The sequence below is a fragment of the Hippocampus bargibanti genome, linkage group LG20 (assembly GCF_051943395.1).
Source record: "Hippocampus bargibanti isolate YZ-2025 linkage group LG20, ASM5194339v1, whole genome shotgun sequence".
NCBI lineage: Eukaryota > Metazoa > Chordata > Actinopteri > Syngnathiformes > Syngnathidae > Hippocampus > Hippocampus bargibanti.
Window position 1 is genome coordinate 1,466,200 of NC_142753.1, and position 14,009 is coordinate 1,480,208.

Below are 14,009 nucleotides of genomic sequence, written 5' to 3' on the forward strand. Positions count from 1 at the left end.
AGCCAATGAGACCGTCCCGTGTTGGAAAGTTCTCTTCTTCCCGGACCATCACCTCAAAACAAACCAGTCCAAAGCAACTGTGCTTCCATTCGAAACATGCGAGTCCGGTTCTTATGGTTAATTCTTTAATGTGATTTCACTTGCCTCATGAATCACCAACGACACCACCTCAGAACTACAAACAAGTATAAAAATATAGCTATTTACATATAAACACTTGGACCTGACGTTAATGAAAAAAAAACGAATGCAATAAAATCGTACAAATCACCTTACCTGATTTCCGCTCCAAAATGGAGAATGATCTTCGTCTTTTATATCTTTTCGTTGGGAAACAGCATAGCGATAAAGCATGTCCATTCTGACCGTCTTTTCAGTATAATGAAACTAAAGAAGCGCGGAAAGTAAGACCTGTATCGGAAGTGTCAACAAACCAACGTAATGAATGTGAAGAAAATAAAGCACAGCCATTTGTTGGTCAACGATGGGATAGCAGTTATAGACGAGTGACGGCAATTCTGGCTCTTTTAAGAGAGCCGGTTCTTTTGGCTCGGCTCACTTTTGGCTCCCAAATGGCTCCTCAGTTTTTTTGTTGCTTAAATTAACTACCAAAAATCATATAATTATGTGAAAAACGAATTATTCGTGTAAAAAAAAAAAATACACCGTATCAAATATTTTTATTTATATGTTCACAGAGAGCATCCACTAACTTGGACTTTCCCTGTGGTTACTCTGGTCAGATGATCTGGTCTGATGTTACAAATTTGCTTTTCATATTAATAAAACTATAATACCAACTAGTAAAAATATTAAATAACAATAACAGCATAATGTGCTAACGTTTGTCCACCTGTCTAACCAACCCCCCCCCCCCCCCCCCCCTTCTCCTCACTGCTGCGTGTGTCTGTAATTCACCCCTCCCTCCTCTACCACGGATCTTGACCAATCACGTGCAGCTTTAACCAAAGACTGGGGGCGGGGAATCGAGGGGAAAAAAAAAGAGTTGGCTCCCATTTCCGGTTCCTTGTTCGGAACTGGCTCTCTTCGTTCACTTCAGAGATCCGTCACTAAGAACCGGCTCGTTTGCGAACGACACATCACTAGTCATGACAAAAGTGAAAAATGGTGGCTGGGCGGCCTGAATGACGTCCTCGTTCCCGGATGAATAAGCTCTCTAGCTAGCTAGCTAACTATTAATTATTAGTTATCTAGCTAACTTTCTATCCATTTGAGTTATTCCGGGTTGAGTGAACGCTGACTCATGTTGCTATCTGTTATCTATCTAGCTTTCTATTTGCTATCTGTTAGCTAGCTAGCTATTTGTTATATATTAGCTAGCTTTCTATCTATTTGAGTTATTCCGGGTCGAATGAACGCTGGCACATGTTGCCATCTGTAAGCTATCTAGTTAGCTATTAGTTATGTATTAGCTAGGTTTCTATCTATTTGAGTTATTCTGGGTTGAGTGAACGCTGGCGCGTGTGGCTGCCACTGCTCACCCGCAGAAAAACTGATCCTGTGACTGCAAAGTGTCTGAGTTTTGAAAGGCGCTTAGAAATGAAATGGATTATTATGACGTCCTCGTCCCCTAAATGACGTCCTCGTCCCCGCCTTGACTCTGATCTCCAGCAAGTCTTGGCGTAGCTACGTGCGCTGGTCGGCGTGCACCTTCATGTGCGCCGCCAGCGAGCGCTTCTCCCGGTAGCTCTTGCGGCACAGGCGGCACCCGTGCGGCTTCTCGCCCGAGTGGGTCCGCAGGTGCCTGTTGAGGTCTACCTTCTGCACGAACCTTTTGTCGCAGGCGTGGCAAGCAAAGACCTTGTCCTGGCGATGGAAGCGCTCGTGCGTCTCCAGCGAGATCTTCTGGCGGAAGCGCTTGCCGCAAAAGCTGCAGACGAAGGCCTTCTCGCCCGTGTGGATCTTGGCGTGCGCCGTTAGGTTGCCCGCCTGCCGGAAGGCCTTGCCGCACACCCGGCAGGCGTACGGTTTCTCGCCCGTGTGGATCCGCCGGTGCACGCGCAGGTGCTGGCTGGCGGCGAAGCTTTTGCCGCACTGCTCGCAGGCGTGGACTCGCCGCCCGCCCCCCGCGTGCCGCTTCAGGTGCCGCCTTAGCGCCGACTTCTCCGTCAAGGTCTTGCCGCAAAATTCGCAGATGAAGGGATGGCCGTGGCGCGCCCGGCGGGACGACGCCGGCGGCGGCGATCCCTCCCCGTCCCCGATGCCGTCTTCGACGCGCTCTTGCCCGACACGCTCCCGGGCGGCATCTCGAAGGTGCTCCGACGGCGGCGGCGGCGGCGGAGAGGGCTCGACCCCTGGAAGGAAGCGCACCGGTGATGAGCGATGGGCCATTTCCCAAAATGGAGGGCCATCCCATCTCATCCCTCCCCACAAGAAAGTCGTCTGTAGTGATGAGAATTCCAACTCCTTTCAGACAGTTGCTTCTTTTTTATGGACCAAAGAGGATATAATTATGCTATAAAAATGCTATCTAGCTAGCTATCAATTTGCTTTCCATTTCTATATATTTGCTATCCAGCTAGATACCTAGCTAGCTAGCCATTTGCTATCCATTTGCTATGTAGCTAGCTACATAGCTGGCTATTTATTTGCTATCCATTTCCTATCTATCTAGCTATCCGGCTGGCTATGTATTTGCGATATATTAGCTATCTACCTAGCTGGCTATCTATTTGCTATCTAACTAGCTACCTAGCTGACTATCAATTTGCTATCTATTAGCTGTCTGACTGGCTAGCTCAGGGGTGGGCAAACTTTTTGACTCGCGGGCCGCATTGGGTTCTAAAATTTGACAGAGGGGCCGGGCCAGGAGCATTTGGAGGGAGTGTTTGGGCCGGAAATACTCCGAACAAGTTATGTCCATAATTTATAAAATCACTTCAAATGACTTCGACTGAGCGTATTTTACAAAGATTCCACAGCATATAGCTATAGTTTACGGTTTAAGACTTGCGCTGAATATTCATGAAGTCTTGTTTTCGAGTTGATGACGATCCCCATATGACGTCACGTTTGGACCGCCCCTGACCGAGAAAGCGACATACAATGCATTTTGGGTACTTTGTTTGGTCTGAAAACTTCGTGTTGATCCGTGTTGATGGCGAAATTAGAAGGAAAACACATAAATAACGCCATGGTGAATCGTTGTGTGTTGCACCAAGACAACTATTTGATATTTGCTGACACAAATTCCCAGCTGACAAATCAGCCCATTTCCAACGGAGCTTGGGCGCAATCTTCTGCATTTTCTGCCAATGACAGCTACATTGCTGTCATTGGCAGCTCGAATTGATATGGGAGGACTCCTTGAATCAATTGAAAACATGTATGCTTTCCTCTTCAGAACTATTTGAATCATATTCATAACTGGATGAGTAACAAGAAAACATATTCTCCGAATCTGAAGCCATTGTTTTGATTCTCGAACAAGGCAAGACGTCATGGCGTGACGTCACGAACAAAGGTGTGGGACCTTCTGAAACTGGCCATTTTCGGATTCATTTTGAAGTCATTTTTATTGGTGTTTTTCATTTAACTAAAAATATCAGCCTGCCTGTTTTGGGTATTTTAGATGCTATAAAACGTTTTTCTGATGTCAGTGGGAAACACAAAAAAATGGTGCCGGTTGTCCTTTAAATGTAGTGTGTACAAACCTCATAGCACAGTAAGACCCCAATTTATTAACTGTCTTTCAAATGTGAAAAATATCCCTGATCAGGTAAATTTGTCTCAAGGAATATGGCGTTTACATACTATTTCGCAGATACTTGGAGGAAGAAATGGAAATAGATTAAAATAACATATGCACTGTGATTTGTCAAGATTGCGTCTGTTTTTAAGTTTCCATCGAAGGGGCAAAGTTAAAGAAATCAACATTTATTGAAAAATTTCAACATTCAAAACATATTATTACACAACGAAATATTCAAGCTCAATAATACCTACTTGTGTTAAATTCCGCCAAATCATCGATGGTTTGTCCTGACCGCGCGCTCAACAAACTCCTCACTGACGCTCTCGCCTTCACACGCTAACAATACACGCGTACCGTCGCCGAGCACACAAACATAGACTACCTGCAGTTGAAATTTGCATACTCGGCTCGGCAGCCAATCAGAAGCCTGCTTCCTTCTTCCGGACATTCGCAAGCGTTACAAAGTCGTGCAATTGCATGTCATTTTCCAAAATAGATGCACAGAACCTAAGACTAGAAGAAAGATTCAAAAGAAGCTAACAACATATGTGACGCTACAAAACGTAAATTTACATTAAACCGTGACTGTAAAGTGTACGTGAGACTTATGAAAGGGGCTTAGTGGCTTCGTAGGAAGCAATGCAAACGTTGCATTGTGCACCACAATGGCAATCGACTACTGTAGCAAAATTTACAGCTATGCGTATTTGCTGTAAATTAAGCAAGGTAGCATTTGTAGTTGGTGCATTCTTGATTTAAAAAAAAATTTATACTTTGTGACAATGTTTTTTAATGGGATTGGTTTTCAGTTGTCTGCCCTGTTGTTCGCTAGCTTTTTGTCTTGAGTTTTAGACACTGTACTATAATTTGGGCAAATTCGGCGGGCCGGATTGAAAAGCCTAACGGGCCGTATGTGGCCCGCGGGCCGTAGTTTGCCCATGTCTGGGCTAGCTAGTTATGTAGCTGGCTATTTATTAGCTATATGGCTGTCTAGCTAGTATGCTAGCTGTCTGGCTGGCTATCTATTAGCTATCTAGCTGGCTAACTGGCTGGCTATCCATTGGCTATTTGCTATCAATTAGCTATCTGTTGGCTAGCTAGATAGCTTTCTATCTATTTGACTTACTTCCAGGTTGAGTGAACGCCGGCGCATGTGGCTGCCGCTGCTCACCCGCAGAAAAACCGTTCCTGTGACTGTAAAGTGATCTAGAGAGTTTTGAAAGGCGCTTAGAAAAGACATTTATTTTTATTATTATTATTATTTTGGCTTGACTCACTAAAAAGATCCGGCTCTTTTGGCTCCCAAGTGGCACTTCAGTTTTCTTGTTGCTTAAAGGACAACCAACACCATCTTTTTGTTTCCTGACATCAGAAAAACGTTTGCTAGCATCTAAAATGGCCAAAACACGCAGGCTGATACCGTCAAATGCAAAACACCAATAAAAATGACTTAAAGTGTGATTGACTAATTGAGCTGCAAATTGGGGATTTTCAGAAGGTCCCGCCCCCTTCTTCGTGACATCACGCCAAGACGTCTTGCCTTGCTCGAGAATCAAAACAATGGCTTCATATTCGGAGAATATGCTTTCTTGTTACACATCCACTTATGAATATGATTCAAATAGTTCTGAAGAGGAAAGCATACATGTACCCAGAGGATCCACCCAGAAAATGCACAAGATGGCGCCCAAGCTCCGTTGGAAATGGGCTGATTTGTCTGCTGGGAATTTGTGTCAGCGAATATCAAATAGTTGTCTTGGTGCAACACACAATTATTTACCATTGCATTATTTATGTTTTTTTCCTTCTAAATTCGCCATCAACACGAAGTTTTCAGCTCAAACAAAGTACCGCAAAATCCATTGTGTGTCGCTTTCTCGGTCAGGGGTGTTCCCTCCGTGACGTCACGTGGGGATCGTCATCAACTCAAAAACAAGACTTCCTGAATATTCAGCGTGATTCTTAAAACGTAAAAAAATAGCTATATGCCGTGGAATCTTTGTAAAATACGCACGTGGCTTTAACCAAAGACTGGGGCCGGGGAATAGAGAGAAAAATCGAAATAATAACGATCATCATAATGATAATCATCGTAATCATCCTAATCACAGATAATAATCATCATAAAATCATAATCACAATAAGCATCACAAAAATAATCATCATAATGATAATAACCATAATCATAATTAAATAATCATAATCATAAATTGATCCTCTCCTCTTTCATCTAGAATTGCGTCATGTCTCAAAAAGGATACAGCAAGAGCTGAAGAATGAATGACTGTGTCTTTGTGTTGTCATATTTGTTATTTCATTTTTTTTACTTTATGTTACTTCTGGGTTGCGTGAACGCTGGCACGGGTGGCTGCCGCTGCTCACCTGCAGAAAAAATATCCTGTGACTGTAAAGTGTCCTTGAGAGTTTTGAAACGTGCTTAAAAATGAAATGTGTTGTTATTATTAAGTCGGCTCCCATTTCCGGCTCTAAGAACCGGCTCCTTCGCGAACGACACATCACTAGTCTGTGATCGACGGTGCGATTTGGAGGATAGCCTTGTAACTGGGTTGAATCGCCGGGATCATTTGACGACGGACGCGGTCACGTTCGAATAAGCCCACGCGAAGGAATGAATGCGGACATTTCACTCGCTCACACCGACCTGCTGCCGCTGTGGACGCCGCCCGATACTCGCTGAAGATGCGCTCGACGGCAGCAGCGACGGCGTCCATCACCATCCGCCTGAGCTGTCGGCCGCCGGAACCGGGTCGTTCCCGCAGCAGCCGCACGACGCGCTCGGCCGCCGCTGAAAGTTGCCGCTCGACGGCCTCCCTCAGGCTCTTCTCTCGGTCTTGCTTTTGCTTCTCCCCTGACGCCATTTGTACTCCAAAGCAAACGTCAACGGGGGGACTTCCGGGTTGCCTTGGCCACGTGACGGGGATGTTTGTTCCTCTTCCTGTCGTGTTTTCACTTTCACACACATTTGACCGTTTTTCACCTCCTAGCGCGTTTTAGTCCATTTGCGGATTTGAGTCGATTTGAAAAGAACAATTGTCTCAAAAAGCGAAGATTCCGCCGAAGCGTGAAAACGAGGGCCGCTTTTCTCTTCGCGACGGAAGCGGTTGCGCCGCCATTGCGCAGTCAAATCTTTCAACTGGCAAATGTGTTCAGAATGCGTGCGTAAATAGTGCGCTAAAGCCACCGTAAAAGCACCAAACTACTAAAGAATACTTTCTACTTTGCTGCACTTTGAAGGCACAGAAGGCTCGGTTGTTTAACCGCGAAGGCGCGAGTCAATTCCCGACGAGATTTGTGTGACTTCCAGTTCAGCTGAGTGGAGTCTAGTGATGTGTCGTTCGCGAACGATCTGGACCTCTTAAGTGAACGAAGAGAGCCGGCTCCTAACCAGGAGCCAGAAATGGGAGCCGACTATTCCCCCGATTTTCAATTGTGGATGACAAAGGATTCAGAAAATATACTCATGCGCTTAACTCAATGTATCCAAATCCAAACTTGAAATTTCTCCGTTGTTGGGCTATTAAAGGCTTTCTGATTCTGTTTCTGAAAAGACTTTCTCAAAGAATCATATATGACGTGTATGAAGTGTTGCGCTCGTCATTCTGGCAGCAGTCCTCGCGTTTTAACAGTAACCAAAATGGTAACTTTTCGTCGCGATTGAAAGTACTCACCAGAGGGAACTCGACAAACATTTTATTCTGCGCATGCTCTTAAAAAGGCTTCACAATTTCCGGGTATCACATGAGCAGCTCGTTTTCGCAGGTGATATCAATCATGACATTTCCCCAATCGTGTCTTTGCCTCACACACACATTTACACACGCACACTCACAATACAAAATAGCTATCTGTTCGCTAGCTATTAGCTATCTATTCGCTATTAGCTAGCTATTCTCCGTCTATTTGTTAGCTATTAGCTGTCTATTCGGCAGCTATTAGCTGTCTATTCGCCAGCTATTAGCTATCTGTTCGCTAGCTAATAGCCATATATTCCCTAGCTATCAGCTATCTATTCGCCGGCTATTAGCTATCTATTCGCTAGCTATTAGCTATCCATTCGCTATTAGCTAGCTATTCTCTAGCTATTAGCTGTCTATTCGTTAGCTATTAGCTGTCTATTCGCCAGCTATTAGCTATCTGTTCGCTAGCTAATAGCCATATATTCCCTAGCTATCAGCTATCTATTCGCTAGCTATTAGCTATCTATTCGCTATTAGCTAGCTATTCTCTAGCTATTAGCTGTCTATTCGGCAGCTATTAGCTGTCTATTCGCCAGCTATTAGCTATCTGTTCGCTAGCTAATAGCCATCTATTCCCTAGCTATCACCTATCTATTCGCCGGCTATTAGCTATCTATTCACTAGCTATTAGCTATCTTTTCACTAGCTATTAGCTACATTTTCACTCGCTAGCTAACTTGCTTTCTATTTGAGTTACTTCCGGGTTGAGTGAACGAAAAATAAATGTATCCTGTGACTGTAAAGTGACCTTGAGAGTTTTGAAAGGCGCTTACAAATGAAATTGATTATTATTATTATTATTATTACTATTATAACAACCGGAGCAATTGGGTGAAGGCTGTGCAGGTGACGTCATCACGCCGTGTCGTCATCCGACTCTTCTTCTTCAGATTCCTCCTCGTCGTCATCTTCGTCTTTCTCGTCGTCGTCGTCGTCGTCGGGCCTTCCGGAGCCTCTCTGTTGCTACGGCGAGCAATCACGTGAAATGACGGCGCCGGGGAGTCAGGCGGGATCTCGCCCTACCTGGAAGGCGGCGGCGGTCCCGTCCAGGGAGTTGGCGCGCACCACATCCAAGCGCTCGGCGTAGTCAGGCGGGTGCAGCGAGCTCCTGAACACCTAAGCCAGCGCGCGCAAGCGCCGTTAGCCGGGAGGGGGTTTGGGTCCGCGCGCGGTAGGCGGCGCAGCGTACTTCCAGGTCGTTGTCCTCGTCCACGCCGCTCATGCTCTGGTAGGCTAGCGTGCAGAGCTCCAAGGCCTTGGCGTGGAAGCACATCTCCAGGCTAGCAAAGTTGCACAGGATCCTCTGAAAAAGAAAAACGCTGGAGGCGGCGCGGGTACGGCGGCGAGCGCGGACCCCGGGCCGCCTCCCACCTTGATGTCTTGGATCTTCTGCCTCTCAAAGTCATCGATGGTCTCCTCCAGCTGGCGCGTAGTGCGCGCCGCATCCATGGCGGCCCGCTGCAACTCGCTCTCGGCCTGAAGCGGACCGCAAGCATGGGCGTTGGCGTCATCTCATGCGGCGTGCGCGGCCGAGAACCCACCTGAGACTGGGGGGGGCCCACGTCAAGGAAAAGAGGGGGTGGTTAGCAACCTGCTAGCAGGGATGCCCGACTAGCTGCGGTGCCGCTAGCGCACCCGCGTCAATTGAGCAAAAGCAAAAGGCTCATATTAGCATCATCAAAACTGGCTTCAGGTACCTACCTGGCTGGCTACTTGCTTGCTATATATTTGCTGTCTATAAGCTATCTAACAAACTAGCTGGCTAGCTAGCTATCTATTTGCTCTCCATTAGCTTTCAAACTAGCTGGCTAGCTATCTATCTATTTGCTGTCTATTAGCTGTCGAACTAACTAGCTGGCTAGCTATTTGCTATCTATTCGCTACCTAACTATCTAGCTAGCTATCTATTAGCTATTCAACTATCTAGCTAGCTATATATTTGCTGTCTATTAGCTACCTATCTAGCTGGATATCTAGCTAGCTATCTATTAGCTATCTAACTAACTAGCTGGCTAGATAGCTATCTATTTGCTGTATATCAGCTGGCTAACTATCCAGCTGGCAATCTAGATAGCTATCTATTTGCGGTCTATTAGCTATCTAACTATCTAGCTGGCTATCTAGCTAGCTATTATCTATTTGCTGTATATTAGCTATCTAACTAACTAGCTGGCTTGCTAGCTATCTATTTGCTGTCTATTAGCTAGCTAACTATCTAGCTGGCTATCTAGCTAGCTATCGATTTGTTGTTTATTACCTATCTAACTATCTAGCTGGCTATCTAGCTAGCCATTATCTATTTGCTGTATATTAGTTATCTAACTATCTAGCTGGCTATCTAGCTAGCTAGCTGTTTGCTGTCTATTAGCTATCTAACTAACTAGCTGGCTAGCTAGCTATTTGCTGTCTATTAGCTATTTGACTAATTAGCTGGTGATCTAGCTAGCTATATATTCGCTATCTGTCTAGCTAGCTATCTATTAGCTAGCTAGCTTCCGGGTTAAATGAACGCTGGCGCGTGTGGCTGCCGCTGCTCACTCAGAGAAAAACTTATCCTGTGACTGTAAAGTGACCTTGGGAGTTTTGAAAGGCGCTTATAAATCAAATGTATTATTATTATTACATCATGTGTATGCTAGCTTTCTAGATATCTAGCTGGCTACCCAGATAGCTATCTATTTGCTCTCTATTTTCTGTCTATTAGCTATCTATCTAGCTATCTGGCTGTCTATTAGCTAGTTATCTGGCTGGCTATCTATTAGCTAGCTGGCTAGCTTTCAATCTATATTAGTTATTCCGGGAATGCTGGCTAGGTATTAGCTATCTAATCTATATGAATGCTGGCTAGGTATTAGCTATCTATTCGCTAGCTAATATCTCTCTATTTGCTATCTATTAGCGATTTATTCGCTAGCTTGCTTGCTATCCATTTGAGTTACTTCTAGGTTGAGTGAACGCTGGCGCATGTGGCTGCCGCTGCTCACCCACAGAAAAATTCATCCTTTGACTTTAAAGTGTCCTTGAGAGTTTTGAAATGAAATGTATTATTATTATTGAGTTGGCACGTCAAAGCGGGCGCCGCCCGGCGCTGGTCGCACGTGAAGGATACGATGACTTGTCGGTCGGACGGGTTTCGTTGGCGAGTGCGCTCCAGTTGCAGCATCTGCTTGGACTCGCGAGCCCTGGCGCCCTGGGCCGCCTTGACGTCCTCCTGAAAAAGAGTCAGCCGCCCGTCACGCCGCCGCCGCCGCCAGCGCCGCCCGCGCGACGGCGACTCACCCGTTTGCGGCGCACCACCGCGCCGTAACCTTTCAGCGGCTCGATCACCTTAGCCTCCAGCCGCTCCACCTGGAAACACACAAGCGCGCCGCCATTTTGGGCGATGAAAGGCTTTATGCGTCCGAGCGGATGTCCAGACCTCGGCTTGTCGGTAGTCCTGAATCTGGGCCAGGTGTTCGGCGAACTGCTTCATGCCCTTCTTGAGACCGGGGGTCTCGGTGTCGGCGTAGTCGGACACCCCCCGCACCAGGACATCGGCCTTGTCACGAAGTCTGGCGGCTTTGCGGCCATAGGCGGCGAACATTTGACACATCTCGTCCAAGTGCTTCTCCACGTTGCTGATGTTCTCCAGGATCCTCTTGGTCTGGTTGTCCCTGAGCGAGCAAACGCTAATAGCTAGCTAATAGCTAATAGATAGCAAGCTAGCTAGTTAGGCAGCTAATAGATAGCAAATAGATAGCGAGCTAGGTAGCCAGCAACTGTGACCCCGTTCAACCGGGAATAAGTCAAATAGATCAAGTTAGCTAGCTAGCTAATAAATGACTAATAGATAGCAAGCTATCTAGTTAGGCAGCTAATAGATAGCAAATAGATATCAAATATATAGCGAGCTAATAGATAACTAATAGATAGCAAGCTAGCTAGTTAGGCAGCTAATAGATAGCAAATAGATAGCTAGCTTCGTAGCCAGCAACTTGATCCCGTTCAACCGGGAATAAGTCAAATAGATCAAGTTAGCTAGCTAGCTAATAGATAACTAATAGATAGCAAGCTAGCTAGTTAGGCAGCTAATAGATAGCAAATAGATAGATAGCTGGGTAGCCAGCAACTGTGACCCCGTTCAACCGGGAACAAGTCAAATAGATCAAGTTAGCTAGCTAGCTAATAGATAACTAATAGATAGCAAGCTAGCTAGTTAGGCAGCTAATAGATAGCAAATAGATAGATAGCTGGGTAGCCAGCAACTGTGACCCCGTTCAACCGGGAATAAGTCAAATAGATCAAGTTAGCTAGCTAGCTAATAGATAACTAATAGATAGCAAGCTAGCTAGTTAGGCAGCTAATAGATAGCAAATAGATAGATAGCTGGGTAGCCAGCAACTGTGACCCCGTTCAACCGGGAATAAGTCAAATAGATCAAGTTAGCTAGCTAGCTAATAGATAACTAATAGATAGCAAGCTAGCTAGTTAGGCAGCTAATAGATAGCAAATAGATAGCTAGCTGGGTAGCCAGCAACTTGATCCCGTTCAACCGGGAATAACTCAAATAGATTAAGTTAGCTAGATAGCTAATAGATAACTAATATATAGCATGCTAGCTAGTTAGGCAGCTAATAAATTGAAAATAGATAGCAAATAGATAGCTAGCAACTGTGACCCCATTCAACCGGGAATAACTGAAATAATCAAGTTAGCTAGCTAGCTAATAGATGACTAATAGATAGCTAGCTAGCTAGATAACTCCAAATTATTTTTTTCAGCAAATAATGAGAAACTCACCTTCTTGTTCCGCAGGCCGATGATTTCAACAAAATGTCAGAATGTATTATTTCAAATAATTTTGTGCTAATACTCAACATTAATATGAATGGTTTTCTATTCCTCATGATTGGTAAAAATCCAGCCAAACTATCAGATTAAAAGTCAATTTGCCGGGTACGTACGCACGGTTACTGCTAGCTAGACTGCACGCTGCTCATTAGCTTGCACGTGCGCTTTCTGCTGCGTCTCACAGTAGTATAATGATGCTAACGTTAGCATGAGGCTTGTCATAGTGCCACTGACATTCGACTGTTTCATCCATGCTATTGTTTCATTGCAAATTAGAATCTATCGGTTCTCGCTATAAAGATGAATCAATCTTTTTTTTTCACTCGTCCGCTTATTCAAAAGGGAGCATTTACCGATTTAAAATTGAATTTTCTGTGTAGCTTTAGCTCTTGTTTCTATTTATAAGTGCATTTTATTTCCTGTAATAATAATAACAATACATTTATAAGCCCCTTTCAAAACTCTCAAGGTCACTGCACAGTCACAGGATGAGTTTTTCTGTGGGTGAGCAGCGGCAGCCACACGCGCCAGCGATCACTCAACCCGGAAGTAACTCAAATAGAATAGTAAGACAAATAGATATAAAGCTAGCTAGCAAGCCAATAGATAATCGTTTTTTTGCCACATGCAGTTTAAGTTTACTGTCAAAGTAAACATAACCCCATAAAAATATGCAAACAATTTCAGTTTCTGATGTTCAGAATCAGAATACCTTTATTCGTCCCGCAATGTTGAGGAAACATACAGTAGCAATGCCGGAAGAGCGTATGTTTAGCTTTATGCGAACAAACAAAACAAAATGCCTAAAGTGCGCTAACGGAATTCAATAAAGGTTCTTTCCACTGCTCATGCAATAGTTCAGCACAGTGAAATTCAGTCATGACTTTGGACTTGAGCTTGTATTTTATTTGTAATTGTATTTTATTTATCGTAGTGCTTGTCTGTGACTCTAAAGTGTCCTTGAGAGCTTTGAAAGGCGCTTAAAATAAAATGTATTATTATTATTTACCTGCATCGACCTCAACGGCACTTAAGTCAAGATCATCCAATCAAAATGGCGTTTTCGGCCAACACAAGTAAAAACCGGAAATGAACAGCCAAAAAACGAGAATACAGTACATATTTAGTTTTATCTGGTCATTTTGGTCTGAAAAAGACGGAAATCCGCCGATCAGCGGAAAATCTCGTCCCTCGCAACGGCCAGAAACGGGACGCCGGCGGTTCGTTTCGTTGTTGTTCCGAGTGGGTTTAGCAACACGATGCTAGCTGGTTCGGCTCAGATCCTAGAAAAACGAGCCGAGCCAACGACGAACAAAAGTTACCTCGCTCGGGCGTCCGGAGTTCGAATCATCTCGGCCAAGGGAAGCCCCGACAACTAACGCAAAAACCGTTGACGGCGTTAGCGTGCGTCGTCATGCGTTAGCGGCCGTTGCCATGGATGCCGGAGCGTCGCGGTCCCAAGAAAAAAAGGTGGAGCTCGACGCCGTCGCTGGAAGCGAGCCAGTTAGAGCAGGACTGGCGAGTCGAACTGACGTCGACGAGAGAAAGAAAAGAAAAGGAAAGAAAAGAAAAGACGGCGTTACTTCCGGGTCTGCCGCGCGCTTCGGCTCTCATCGGAGCGGGCGAACGCACGGCGAATAAGGGAAGGCGGGCGCGATGGTCCAATTTCCGAGCTGCGGCTAACGCACCGCCGGAGAGCGAAAGGC

General features: G+C 45.2%; 2 protein-coding genes across 2 annotated transcripts; both read right to left on the reverse strand.

Moving 5' to 3' along the window:
- Nucleotides 1-185: 185 nt before the first annotated feature.
- Nucleotides 186-13,765, reverse strand: cibar1 (CBY1 interacting BAR domain containing 1). The gene is made up of 10 exons (XM_089023006.1): nucleotides 13,626-13,765; nucleotides 10,892-11,126; nucleotides 10,753-10,821; nucleotides 10,583-10,684; nucleotides 9,015-9,020; nucleotides 8,845-8,949; nucleotides 8,663-8,776; nucleotides 8,497-8,589; nucleotides 8,281-8,436; nucleotides 186-1,577 (listed from the first exon to the last, which is right to left on the reverse strand). The coding sequence occupies exons 1-9, from the start codon at nucleotides 13,652-13,654 to the stop codon at nucleotides 8,329-8,331; spliced, it is 861 nt and encodes a 286-aa protein (XP_088879132.1). The 5' UTR covers nucleotides 13,655-13,765; the 3' UTR covers nucleotides 186-1,577; nucleotides 8,281-8,328.
- Nucleotides 1,571-7,247, reverse strand: LOC148882607 (uncharacterized). The gene is made up of 2 exons (XM_089023003.1): nucleotides 6,378-7,247; nucleotides 1,571-2,315 (listed from the first exon to the last, which is right to left on the reverse strand). The coding sequence occupies exons 1-2, from the start codon at nucleotides 6,592-6,594 to the stop codon at nucleotides 1,648-1,650; spliced, it is 885 nt and encodes a 294-aa protein (XP_088879129.1). The 5' UTR covers nucleotides 6,595-7,247; the 3' UTR covers nucleotides 1,571-1,647.
- Nucleotides 13,766-14,009: the final 244 nt, after the last annotated feature.